Genomic DNA, 13,634 nt, shown 5'->3' on the forward strand with positions numbered 1-13,634 from the left:
GTAAGCAAATGAGTGCTTTTTTCAATAAAACTGAGGCTTATTAGATTGCTATATAGTCATATCAACACAATTTGTGTAACTTATCTCTGCATACCTCTAGGACAACAGACAAAGATGTGACTTTTCAAATATCTAGAATTACAGGAGTGAGTACCATCGAACAAACTTAAGTATAGCTTGTTGAAGTCTGCACCTCTGCAAAACCAAAACAATACTAGAGCAACTGAACAATGTTATCTAGCTTTGTTACCTACAAACCAGCACCAAGGAAATTTGAAAAGAAAGCATTAAAGACTAAGACTAGAGGGTTCAGTACGTAAGCAGTAAGACCAGATTTGTTAAAGAGAAGGAAATGGAGCACAAGAAAAATAAAAAGTAATGATTGAGAAGGAACATGAAAGATTGATTTTGGATTACAGAGCTGCCCAAACTGTGGGTCAGGACCCCAAGTCACAAAACCTGACGGTGTCGCCAGCTGGGAGTGGGGGTCACCAGCTAGGAGGGCTCACCATAGGTCTATCATTCTGCATCTTCAGGGTGTCACACAATTTTATTTGGCCACAATCATGGGGTCACAGGTTTAGTGTCAAACATTCTGGTACTGAAAAACCTGTTTTATGTACATCAAAAAATTTAAATATCACCTAGGAATTTCACAAAGAAAGTTGCATATTCAGTTTAACAGACCTTTAATATCAGTACAGTTTTGCATAAATCAAAAACCAATGACATAATGCACAAAGCACAATGTGGCTACTGTTCTGGAGATTCTCTCTCCCTCCATTTCAAATACATAGGAAGGAAACAGCTGAGAAACCTTCAATCAACAACAATGATTAACTCTACATATACTAGGATTATTGGTCCCAAGAGTAGTAAAACATTTAAACATAATTAATCCAATTACTGCAAATATTTTCTCTGAATAAGATTACAATTTTGCAAGGATATTTGTCTTCACTGTGCTGCTTCAACGGACCAGAGGGCTCTGCTTGAGTGAAATAAGGACGGAGCGCATACGGGAAACATCTTTTGCCTGCTTACTAGACTTAGGATTAAAGTCACAGAGCCGAGCCACACGCTCCCATTCAGTGCCTGGGGCAGTTTCTTCAGAATCATTCACAAATGCTTCTTCAGCCGCCCTAAAAGCAAAAAACACAGTCTCTTGATCTTCAGAGGTTCTGAAACAATTTAAAAAAATAAAAACAAACCAACATACTAAAGGACACTAACATTCTGTTTTGCTAAATGCGATTATGGGGCTCATTTTCAAAGCACTTAGACTTACAACGTTCCATAGGTTACTATGTAACTTTGTAAGTCTAAGTGCTTTGAAAATTCACCTCACTATGCTATAAAATACTTGAATAAAGCTGAGTGGTCTATTGTCTTACAGGCATACAGTAATTATAAGGTAGATAATACAGTCCAGGAGTTGGTACATGACTTTTGGGCACTGCCATTAGGGCACACTTCCACTTTGGGGCTGGAAAGTGTGCAGCCATCTGGGCCAGCAGAGGCACAGTGCTACAAGTGGCGGTCCTCAGAACAAAAGGGAGCTATGCAGTGCCCCAGATCTTCCTTCTGCTCTGAGGACTTGACTCTCTCTCAGAGAAACTGCTTCCTCAAGTAGATGTACCGAGTCCTGTTAGTCCACGCACATTCACTAAATATCATCACAACACAAGCCTGCTGGTCCACCACACAACAGATTTCTTTTTACTTTTCTTTGATCCATTAAAAGCAGGAAACCGGCCAAAGAGTCGGTTGGGCCGCTGGACGAAAATGGTGTTAAAGGGGCGATCAAGGAGGACAAAGCCGTAGCGGAGAAATTAAATGAATTCTTTGCTTCGGTCTTCACCGAGGAGGATTTGGGGGGGACACCGGTGCCGGAAAGAATATTTGAAGCGGGGGAGTCGGAGAAACTAAACAAATTCTCTGTAACCTTGGAGGATGTAATGGGTCAGTTCAGCAAGCTGAAGAGTAGTAAATCACCGGGACCTGATGGTATTCATCCCAGAGTATTAATAGAACTAAAAAATGAACTTGCGGAGCTACTGTTAGAAATATGCAATCTGTCCCTAAAATCGAGTGTAATACCGGAAGACTGGAGGGTAGCCAATGTTACTCCGATTTTTAAGAAAGGTTCCAGAGGAGATCCGGGAAATTATAGACCGGTGAGTCTGACGTCGGTGCCGGGCAAGATGGTGGAGGCTATTATTAAGAATAAAATTGCAGAGCATATACAAAAACATGGACTGATGAGACAAAGTCAGCACGGATTTAGTGAAGGGAAGTCTTGCCTCACCAATCTAATGCATTTTTTTGAGGGGGTAAGCAAACATGTGGACAATGGGGAGCCGGTTGATATTGTATATCTGGATTTTCAGAAGGCGTTTGACAAAGTGCCGCACGAAAGACTCCTGAAGAAATTGCAGAGTCATGGAATCGGAGGTAGGGTATTATTATGGATTAAGAACTGGTTGAAAGATAGGAAGCAGAGAGTAGGATTGCGTGGCCAGTATTCTCAGTGGAGGAGGGTAGTTAGTGGGGTCCCGCAGGGGTCTGTGCTGGGTCCGTTGCTTTTTAATGTATTTATAAATGACCTAGAGATGGGAATAACTAGTGAGGTAATTAAATTCGCCGATGACACAAAATTATTCAGGGTCGTCAAGTCGCAGGAGGAATGTGAACGATTACAGGAGGACCTTGCGAGACTGGGAGAATGGGCGTGCAAGTGGCAGATGAAGTTCAATGTTGACAAGTGCAAAGTGATGCATGTGGGTAAGAGGAACCCGAATTATAGCTACGTCTTGCAAGGTTCCGCGTTAGGAGTTACGGATCAAGAAAGGGATCTGGGTGTCGTCGTCGATGATACGCTGAAACCTTCTGCTCAGTGTGCTGCTGCGGCTAGGAAAGCGAATAGAATGTTGGGTGTTATTAAGAAGGGTATGGAGTCCAGGTGTGCGGATGTTATAATGCCGTTGTATCGCTCCATGGTGCGACCGCACCTGGAGTATTGTGTTCAGTACTGGTCTCCGTATCTCAAAAAAGATATAGTAGAATTGGAAAAGGTACAGCGAAGGGCGACGAAAATGATAGTGGGGATGGGACGACTTTCCTATGAAGAGAGGCTGAGAAGGCTAGGGCTTTTCAGCTTGGAGAAGAGACGGCTGAGGGGAGATATGATAGAAGTGTATAAAATAATGAGTGGAATGGATCGGGTGGATGTGAAGCGACTGTTCACGCTATCCAAAAATACTAGGACTAGAGGGCATGAGTTGAAGCTACAGTGTGGTAAATTTAAAACGAATCGGAGAAAATTTTTCTTCACCCAACGTGTAATTAGACTCTGGAATTCATTGCCGGAGAACGTGGTACGGGCGGTTAGCTTGACGGAGTTTAAAAAGGGGTTAGATAGATTCCTAAAGGACAAGTCCATAGACCGCTATTAAATGGACTGGAAAAATTCCTCATTTTTAGGTATAACTTGTCTGGAATGTTTTTACGTTTGGGGAGCGTGCCAGGTGCCCTTGACCTGGATTGGCCACTGTCGGTGACAGGATGCTGGGCTAGATGGACCTTTGGTCTTTCCCAGTATGGCACTACTTATGTACTTATGTACTATGTACCTATGTTGTACAGGTCTAACACTTGCAGCAAGTTATCAATTTTAAAGCAGCAGCTCATCTGTTAGCCTACTTTCCACAGGAAAAGAAAAGAAGAGAAGTCTTGAATGTGTCTAGTCCCACAGAAATTGTTTTGCATCCTATCCACATCAAACATTCAGGGCATGACATGAGGACACCAACAGGGTTATTTTTCCAATCCATGCACATATGCAGACAGTGAACACAGCATTCCAGACAGTGGCATTTCTAGACAGAAATATTTGGGGGTGTCAATGGGGGGGGGGGGGGGGGGGGGGGGCAAGCTAGGTATTGTGGGACCAGCAAGCCAAAGCAACATTTCCGCAGATCACATCCCTCCCCCACCCCCATTTTTAGCAATGTAAGACACCAGGGCCTTCTATGCATAAAGAACCCCCCTCCCCCCCAGCTAATTTCAGCTTCTTGGTAAAAACACCATTACAATTGACAATATCATTCAACAAATTTTGTTTGGGAGTAAAGTCTGGATTTCCAATAGAATTGAACAGAATCTCAATGTAAACCCTGAACCTCCAGTTCTGTATCACAAACACCATATTCCTGCAAAGGAGCTGCTATTCCCCTTTTAAAAAAACATTCAAATTGTGATCATCATCTCATAACAGCACATGGATCCTTCTACTGCCAGATACTGTTTAAATCAAATGGATTTTTGCTTGTATGGTGACTCTACAGGATGTGGAGACCACTAATCTGGAGCATTTTTTATTTTGGATACCAAGGGCCTACTTTCAAACAAGACTACACATTTACAAAATAAAACAAAACCCTGCAAAAAGAAATTCAAAACCAAAGTAGCAAGCTTACCAAACCAAGCTGAAGAGCCATAACCTTCTCAGACTTTCCCTTCTCTGCACCTTCTCCAATTCCTTTATATCTTTTTTGAGATGCAGTGACCAGAATTGGACACAATATTCGAGGTGTGGTCGCACCATGGAGCAATACAACGGCATTATAACATCCTTGTTTCTTTTCCATCCCTTTCCTAATAATACGCAACATTCTGTGCGCTTAGCCGCCGCAGCACACTCAGCAGAAGTTTTCAAAGTCTTATCAACGATGACTCCCAGATCTCTTTCTAGGTCTGTGACTCCTAACGTGGAACCTTGCATGACATAGCTGTAATTCGGGTTCCTCTTACCCACATGCATCACTTTGCACTTGTCAACAATGAACTTCATCTGCCACTTGGGATGCCCAATCCCCCAGTCTCGCGAGGTCCTCCTGTAATCTTTCACACTTCTCCTGCGACTTGACGACCCTGAATAACTTTGTGTCATCTGCGAATTTAATTACCTCACTAGTTAGTCCTATCTCTAGGTCATTTATAAATATGTTAAAAAGCAGCAGTCCCAGCACAGACCCCTGAGGGACCCCACTAACTACCCTCCTCCATTGAGAATACTGACCATTCAATCCTACTCGCTGCTTCCTATTTTTCAACCAGCTCTTAATCCACAGTAATACCCTACCTCCGATCCCACGACTCTCCAGTTTCCTCTGGAGTCTTTCATGAGGCACTTTGTCAAAAGCCTTCTGAAAATCCAGATATACAAAATCCACATGCTTGTTCACCACCTCAAAAAAATGCAGTAGATTGGTGAGATAAGACTTCCCTTTACTAAATCTGTGCTGACTTGGTCTCATCAGCCCATGTTTTTGTATGTGCTCTGTAATTTTATTCTTAAAAATAGCCTCTACCATTTTGCCGGGTACCGACATCAGACTCACTGGTCTAATTTCCCAGATCTCCTCTGGAACCTTTTTTTTAAAATCAGCGTAACACTGGCTACCCTCCAGTCTTCCGGTACCACACCTGATTTTAGGGATAGATTGCATATTACTAATACGTAGTAGCTCTACAAGTTCATTTTTCAGTTCAATTAATACTTTGGGATGAATACCATCTGGTCCTGGTGATTTACTACTCTTCAGTTTGCAGAACTGACCCATTACATCCTCCAAGTTTACAGAGAATTTGTTTAGTTTCTCTGACTCGCCTGCTTCAAATACCCTTTCTGGCACCAGCGTCCTTCCCAAATCCTCCTTCTGTGAGTTGAAAGATTGGCTTCAGGAAATAAAAACTGATATTAAGGCTGTTCGGAATGATCTCGCAGCACTGGCAGCAGACTTGCACAGGGAGATCCGCAACCTGTGCAACCGGCTAGAAGAGATGGAGAACCGACTAGAGGAGCAAGTGGAGACAGTGACCTCCTTGGATCAGCAGGTAGTCGAGTTACACCAAGATCAACAACAGCTGGCTGATAAATTAGAGGACTTAGAAAATTGGAGTCGCAGGCGGAATTTACGGTTTCGCGGTCTCCCTGATACACTGAAGTACATGGACTGTGAGTCAGTAGTGCAGCAACTGGTCAGCTCCCTGTTAGCGGATACCGGATCCCCGGTGGACCCCTCTTCAGTTTTGCTGCAGCGCTCTCACAGGGCTATGGAGCCTGCAAGAAACAATTTATCTAAGGATATAACTGCCTGTTTCCAAGACTTTAAGTTAAAGGAGCGTGTATTGAAAGCAGCTCGTCAATCTGCCCAGTTTAAATGGGACTCCTAGACTGTGGAAATATATCAAGACTTGGCAGCAGCTACTCTTAAGCGGCGGGCTGAGTTGAAGCCTGTCACAATGAAGCTTAGGGAGACGGGCTTTAAATATCGGAGACACCCTTTTGCCTTGGTATTCCATAAGGATGGCCAACTCCATCAGCTCAGATCTGTATCGGAGGCTACTGAGATTGTATTGGTTCAAAGGATTCCTCACCACCAGATCCTACCAAGTAACAACGAATAATGACAGATCATCACCTTGGACACCGGAATGTGGAGTTCCTCAGGGATCCCCCCCTCTCGCCAACTACTTTCAACATTATGATGACACCACTAGCCAAACTTCTAGCCAACAAGAACTTTAACCCCTACATATATGCGGATGATGTCACGATCCACATCCCGTTCAAAAGTAACAAACGAAATAACCAACGAGATCAACCAGAGCCTCCAAATCATACACTCCTGGGCGGACTCATTCTAGTTAAATCTGAACGCAGAAAAAACTCAATGTCTAGTTCTCACTTCCCAATATAACACAATCAATTGCCCTACCATAACCACACCATACTGCATACTCCCTATTTCAGAAAACCTGAAAATTTTTGGAGTCACTACTGATCGATACCTCACACTCGATACCCATGTGAAGAATACAACGAAAAAAATGTTCTACTCGATGTGGAAACTCAAGAGAATAAAACCTTTTTTTTTTTTACCAACATCTTCCGTACCCTAGTACAGTCATTAGTAATAAGTCATCTGGACTACTGTAACACTTTGTAAGCAGGCTGTAAAGAACAGACCATTAAAAAACTCCAAACAGCCCAGAACACCGCAGCCAGACTCATCTTTGGAAAAACTAAATACGAGAGGGCAAAACCTCTAAGAGAGAAACTACATTGGCTACCACTCAAGGAACGAATCGAGTTCAAGATCTGCACAACCGTCCACAAAATCATCCACGCAGACGCCCCACTCTATATGCTAAACCTAGTGGACCTACCACCTAGAAACGCCAAAAGATCGGCCCGCAAATTCCTCAATCTGAACTTCCCCAGCTGCAAAGGAATTAAATACAATCATACGCCACTACTTTTGCGTATAAAAGTACACAGATCTGGAACGCATTACTCATGGCCCTGAAAAATATGGACAATCTAACAAGCTTTCGCAAATCTTTGAAGACACACCTCTTCAACAAAGCCTACAAAAGACATCCTTAATAAATCACTCCTCAAATCACTCAGGTGCATCAAAAACGCCTCTCACAACACCTTTCTAGCACATTGCATCTAATTCACTTACTTTCAGCTTATGTATTTAAGATAAAGTAATGACTGCATCATAACAACATTCTGTAAGCCACATTGAGCCTGCAAAAAGGTGGGATAATGTGGGGTACAGATGCAATAAATAAATATTAGAGGGAAACTTGCCATTGGAGACACCAACTTCCAGCAAGTCTCAGACTGTTCCCATGTCGACTTCACGCCCTAAGTGGCAGCGAGTGACAAGGGGACATAAGCGGTTGCTGCGCCAGCAGTCGACTGGGCAACTCCCCTGAATGCCATGCCTGCAGTTGATCTTGGCACCAAGAAGCCCTTTTTCTGCTTGATTAATGACTTGCGTGAAAGGGTCCAGTCTCTGTGGTTACTATTTGGTTCAATCGCTAGTTGCGGAGGATGTTACTAATTTACAGTGTAGTCTTATATCATATCATAATGTTATGGTTTGTGTGAAAGATGGGGATTTGGGGCATTCTTCCTTGGTTGGTTATCTCTCCTTAATTTAGTGAGAGACCTCAGAGTTAACAGGGTGGGTTGGGGTGGGGAGGGATGTGGTGATTCTATTCTGGCAAGGAGGAGGAAAGGTTCTCAGGAAGGGAGAGGGAAGGAGGAGGATGGGATGTGGAGCCAACTGTAAATATTAATCGTGTTAATCTCTCTTGTTTTTGAAGTTAAATGTCCGACATACCATTAGTACTTTTGAATGTCAGGGGGCTGAATACCTCCATGAAGCGGCAGTTGTCGTTTTGTGAGCTCATTCGCCTCCAGGTACATATAGCTTTAATTCAGGAGACACACTTGAAACCAGCACATGAATATCTCTGGTGTCACTGGAGATACCCACATATATATTTTGCTTCCAATCATGATAATACAAAGAACCGGAGCGACCATGGGGCATTGAGAAAATTATTAGAGATAAAGGGGGGTGTTTCTTATTGTTAATCTTTTCACTAGGAGACCAGAGATACATCTTGCTGAACATATATGGCCCCAATGCAGACCATAGGGACTTTTTTCACCAGTTGGATCAGCTACTATTAAAGCACAGGGAGGGGTTCCTGCTGGTGGGGGGAGATTTTAACCTTACGCTCAATCCACAATTGGATAACTCTACACCAACAATACATTATGCTTGACACGATCATGGGTTGCTGCATGCTTTTCTTACAAGGTGGCAGCTTATTGACTTATGGAGGCAAGCAAATCCGCTCCAACGAGATTATACATACTTTTCTACAGAGCACAGTTCCTTCTCGCGTATTGATTTCTGGCTGGGGAATGCTTTGACCCTGGGTATGTCCGTAGTCATCAAACTGTGACCCACACGTGGTCGGATCATGCCCCAGTTTTATTAAAATTGTGTCCTGTTGTATCATTAAGGACCCCCCCCCCCCCCCCCCCCCACGATGGCGCTTAGATGACGTATTATTGGCAGACTAGTAAAAAAGGCCCGTTTCGGACAGAAATGAAAACAGGTGCTAGCAAGGTTGTCCTTGGAGTGTGTATGTTGGACAGAGTGTGTTTGTCAGTGACTGTGTGTGCGAGAGAGAGAATGTGTGAGAGTGTGTGTGTGATAGGGAGAGAGTGAGTGTCTCCTGTGTCCCCCGGCCCCCCTCCAGGCACTCAGCGATTCTTCTCTCTCCGCTGCTCGTCCTCCAGGCACCCAGCAATTCTGCTCTGTCCCCTGCCCCCCCTATATCCACCCAGCGATGCTCCTGTGGCCCCTGGCCCCCTCCAGCAACCCAGCAATTCTCCAGTCTCCCCTGCTGCCCCTCCAGCGATTCTCCTGTCTCCCCTGCCCCCCCCTCCAGCCACCCACCAATTGTCCTCTGTCCCCTGCCCCCCCCCCCCCCTCCAGCCACCCAGCAAGTCTGCTCTGTCTCCTGGCCCCCTCCAGCCACTTTGCGATTATCCTGTCTCCCCCGCCCCCCTGCAGCCACCCAGCGATTGTCCTCTGTCCCCTTCCCCCTTTGTAGCCACCCACCAGTGATTCACCTCTCTCCCCTACCCCCCCCCCCTCCAGGCACCCACCGATTCTGTGTTGCTCTTTTGAAAGCCCTGCCCCTCTGTAGCCTTCCCTTGCGATTACAAAATCCCAATAAATAAATGTGTGACTGTCTGTGTGTCTGTTCCTCGCTCCGTCCCCTGCCATGCTTCCTATGTGTTTGACAACTACACTTTTCCGTTAAGCGCTCAACTACTTGCCTTTTTGTGTGTGGAAAGAATAATTTTAGCGGCTATCCTCAGCGTAAATGAAACACAAACTCCTAAGCATGGATCGGAGCCGACACTGAGTCAGTCAGAACAGCACAGCAGGGTGGAATATGCAATCCTGCAGCCCCCAAACACCGTCTTCTAGGTCCTAGTGCCTGCTTCAGCTAACATACAGAATATAGCAGCTGCAGTCCTCCCTGCATTCACCTCTGGCCGTCACACTGAGTCAGTTACAGCAGCAGCGTCCACGTCATTGCTCCGCAGTTCCCGTTTAACAGCCGTCCGCCAGAGGAAGGAAAACAACCCCCTCGCCATGTTTGTGGGAAAACAAAACAGCTGACGTTGGAGGGAGGGAGGGGGGACCGCCCTCTAGGTCCTAGTGCCTGCCTCAGCTAACATACAGAACATAGGACCTGCAGCCCTCCGTGCATTCACCTCTGCCAGTCACACTGAGTCACTCACGTGCTGTAGGGTTCAGTAGTGGGTGCGGCGATGTGATTCGCTGAGTGTCATTGCCCCGCCCTCGACATCACGTTGTGATGCGAGGGCGGGGCAGACACTCATGGGGGAAAATTCCGATCTATGCCACCTCAAAACGGAAGTTGCAGCTTCATTTAGAACGTTGGGGTTGCGAATTATGTGTGGAAGGGGCGTGGCTGAGGGCGGGTCTATGAGTGACAGTGAGTGGTGCATGAGTGACAGTGAGTGGTAGTGCAGGGCTTCAGTGTTTCCCTGCCACAGAGTGAGCTTCAGAATGTTGGAGGTGAGAATTATTTATATAGATATGGGCCACATTTCCCCAACTTGAGCAGCAGATAAAGGAGTATATTCAGCTTAATGATAATGGGGAAGTTTTGCCCAGGATACTGTGGGAGGGCCTTAAAGTAGTGATGCGTGGTCATTTGATAGCACTGGGAGCTCACGTGCGAAGGGAATGCTTTAAAGCGGAAAATCTGGCGCGAGAACAATTAAAAGCGGTAGAGGGGTCATTTTGTGGGTGGTCTTCTCAGCCTCCTTCCTCATTATTAGATCAAGCACATAAACTTAGACAAGAGTTGTACCAGTTGCAATTAGCAGATATAGCAGAACAACTTCAGCGAGTTCGCCAGCTTCACTTTGAATTTGGAAATAAGGCTAGTAGACTATTGGCTCACAAACTTAAACAATGCACTGCTCGGGTGCAGGTTACTAGCCTTAAAGATGATACGGGGGTTGTGCATTCAGACCCGGCTAGCTTGCAGTCCCTTTTTTAAACAGTTTTATGAAAAGTTATACACTCCCGAGACTCATCCATCGGGGGAATCTAACTCTGCCTACCTTGATCAAGTAACCCTTCCTACACTTTCAGAGGGAGTCCAATTAATGTTATCTAGGCCTATAGAGCTAATGAAGTCTCTCAAGCGATCCGTGCGCTAGAACCTGGCAAGGCCCCGGGACCAGATGGATTCACCAATAAATTTTATAAAACTTTTGGCCCCGTTGCTCTTAAAGGTATTTAATTCCTTAGGGGAGAGCCATTTGCTTCCGGAGACCTGGAATTTAGCAGATATAAGAGTTCTGCCCAATCCTGGCAAAGATCCGCAACTTTGCAGTTCCTATAGGCCTATCTCTCTTTTAGGAGTGGATTATAAAATCTTTACTAAGATCTTGGCAACCAGTTACAGCCTCACTTGCCGTCTTTGGTCCATGAAGATCAAGCTGGCTTTATTCAAGGGCGTCAGACCTTTGATAATATACGTAGAGCACTTCATCTATTACATCATGCTCAAAGCTCTGGGACCCCCATGTGCCTTTTGACACTTGACGCTGAGAAGACGTTTAACAGGGTGCAATGGCAGTTTTTATTTGCTGTGCTCAATAAGGTGGGTATCACAGGTAGTTTCTCTCACTGGCTTCATCTTATATATATGACTTCCTGGGCATCAGTGCGGGTCAATGGCCGGTGTTCTTCTCCATTCTCATTGCTTAAGGGTAACAAGGCAGGTATGTGCCTTGTCTCCCTTATGTTTTGCATTGGCCATTGAACCCCTTGCGGCTCGTATCCGTGCACATGTCGACATTAAGGAACTGAAGCGGGGGGAGATAGAATCTAGGATTCTCCTTTTTGCGGAAGACATATTGCTAGTACTAACAGAGCCGAGCATCTCCTTTCCGGCGGTGTCTTCTACCCTGGAGTATGGTCGGGTATCTGGTTTTAAGAAATCACCAAAGAAATCAAACTCAGCCTGAACACCATAACCTCATGGGCGAATGCATTTCAACTAAAACTTAACACAGAAAAAACACACAGTCTCATCCTCTATCCCAATGCAACACAAACAAACCCACCAACCTAACCACTCCAGATTACACCCTCCCTATCTCAGACAGCCTGAAAATTCTTGGAGTTACAATCGACCGAAACCTCACACTAGAGAGCCAAGTAAAAGCTACAACAAAGAAAATGTTCCACTCAATGTGGAAGCTCAAAACGAGTGAAACCTTTTTTCCCCCGAGGGAAATATTTCGTAACTTGGTACAATCCATGGTACTAAGCCATTTGGACTACTGCAATGGAATCTTTGCAGGATGCAAAGAACAAATTATAAAGAAACACCAAACAGCTCAAAACACAGCAGCCAGGCTTATATTTGTAAAAACGAGATTCGAAAGCACCATACCACTACAAGAAAAACTGCAATGGCTCCCAATCAAAGAATGCATTACGTTCAAAATCAGCACCCTGGTTCACAAAATCATCTACGGAGAAGCCCCGGGATACATGAGAGACCTCATAGACTTACCAACCAGAAACACATTTAGATCAACAAGAACATACCTAAATCTCCATCACCCAAGCTGCAAAGGACTCAAATACAAATCAACCTATGCGTCCAGCTTCTCCTTTATAAGTACACAACTATGGAACGCATTACCAAGCGCCTTGAAAACAACATATGACCACCTAAACTTCCGGAAACTACTAAAAACTAACTTGTTCAAAAAGGCTCACCCTAACGATCCAACTTAAATGCCTTAACCCTGTGACATAACGAAACAAACTGGACATAACTTAACTCTTCCTTACGTCTCCCAATGTGTCTGTCACACATTAACTTTACTCTATCATAACCCCACTCTGTATTTGTTCAAACCGGTACTGGCGATCGCCTCTATGGTACTATGTAAGCCACACTGCGCCTGCAAATAGGTGGGAAAATGTGGGATACAAATGTAACAAATAAATAATAAATAAAGATTAATATGACCAAATCGGAAGCTTTAAACATCAGCCTGCCAGTTCAACAGGTTACTATGTTACGGGCTAGCTTCCTCTTTCGTTGGGAATCGAAAACTATTAGATACCTAGGGGTCAACATGACACGTCATTTGGATGGTTTATATGAGGCTAATTTTCCTGCTAAGGTGCTTGAGTTGTTCTCAGAACTGGAGCGTTGGGAGGGGCTGACATTATCTTGGTTGGGACGCATTAATGCGGTCAAAATGATTTTACTCCCTAAATTGCTTTACTTGTTTATGGCACTCCCCATCTCCCTACCTGATAAATTCTTCAAGGGTTTGCGGCGAAAGGTTTTTTCTTTCATCTGGAAAAAGCGGCCTCCTAGGGCACATAGGGAGATAATGTACCAACTACATGGAACAGGGTGGAATGGAAGTTCCCTCTTTTTTGACTTACTATCAGGCAGCGCACCTGCAGATTTTGGCTGATTGGTCACAGGGTCCAAATAAGATTTGGAAAATTCTTGGGCAATCTTGGGTGGGTCCTTACCCATTGCGAGCGATACCTTGGCTGCCTGGCCGGCTCCTACGAGCAGTACTCCAGAAGGCCCCGCCCCTGGTGGCCTCTCCACTTGGGAGTACGATTCAAGAAACATTTTTTCCATCTCGTACATATTTCATG

The 13,634-nt window shown here is 44.8% G+C and overlaps 1 protein-coding gene across 2 annotated transcripts in view; it reads right to left on the reverse strand.

Moving 5' to 3' along the window:
* Positions 1–670: 670 nt before the first annotated feature.
* CLTA (clathrin light chain A) overlaps positions 671–13,634 on the reverse strand; it is a 234,748-nt gene continuing 221,784 nt past the window's right edge. For both annotated transcript variants that reach the window (XM_030194359.1, XM_030194358.1), the window contains exon 5: positions 671–1,142. In XM_030194359.1, the coding sequence (XP_030050219.1) occupies positions 971–1,142 (172 nt within the window). In that variant the 3' untranslated portion in view covers positions 671–970. The remainder of the gene's footprint in view (positions 1,143–13,634) is intronic.

Source organism: Microcaecilia unicolor, chromosome 2 (assembly GCF_901765095.1).
Source record: "Microcaecilia unicolor chromosome 2, aMicUni1.1, whole genome shotgun sequence".
NCBI lineage: Eukaryota > Metazoa > Chordata > Amphibia > Gymnophiona > Siphonopidae > Microcaecilia > Microcaecilia unicolor.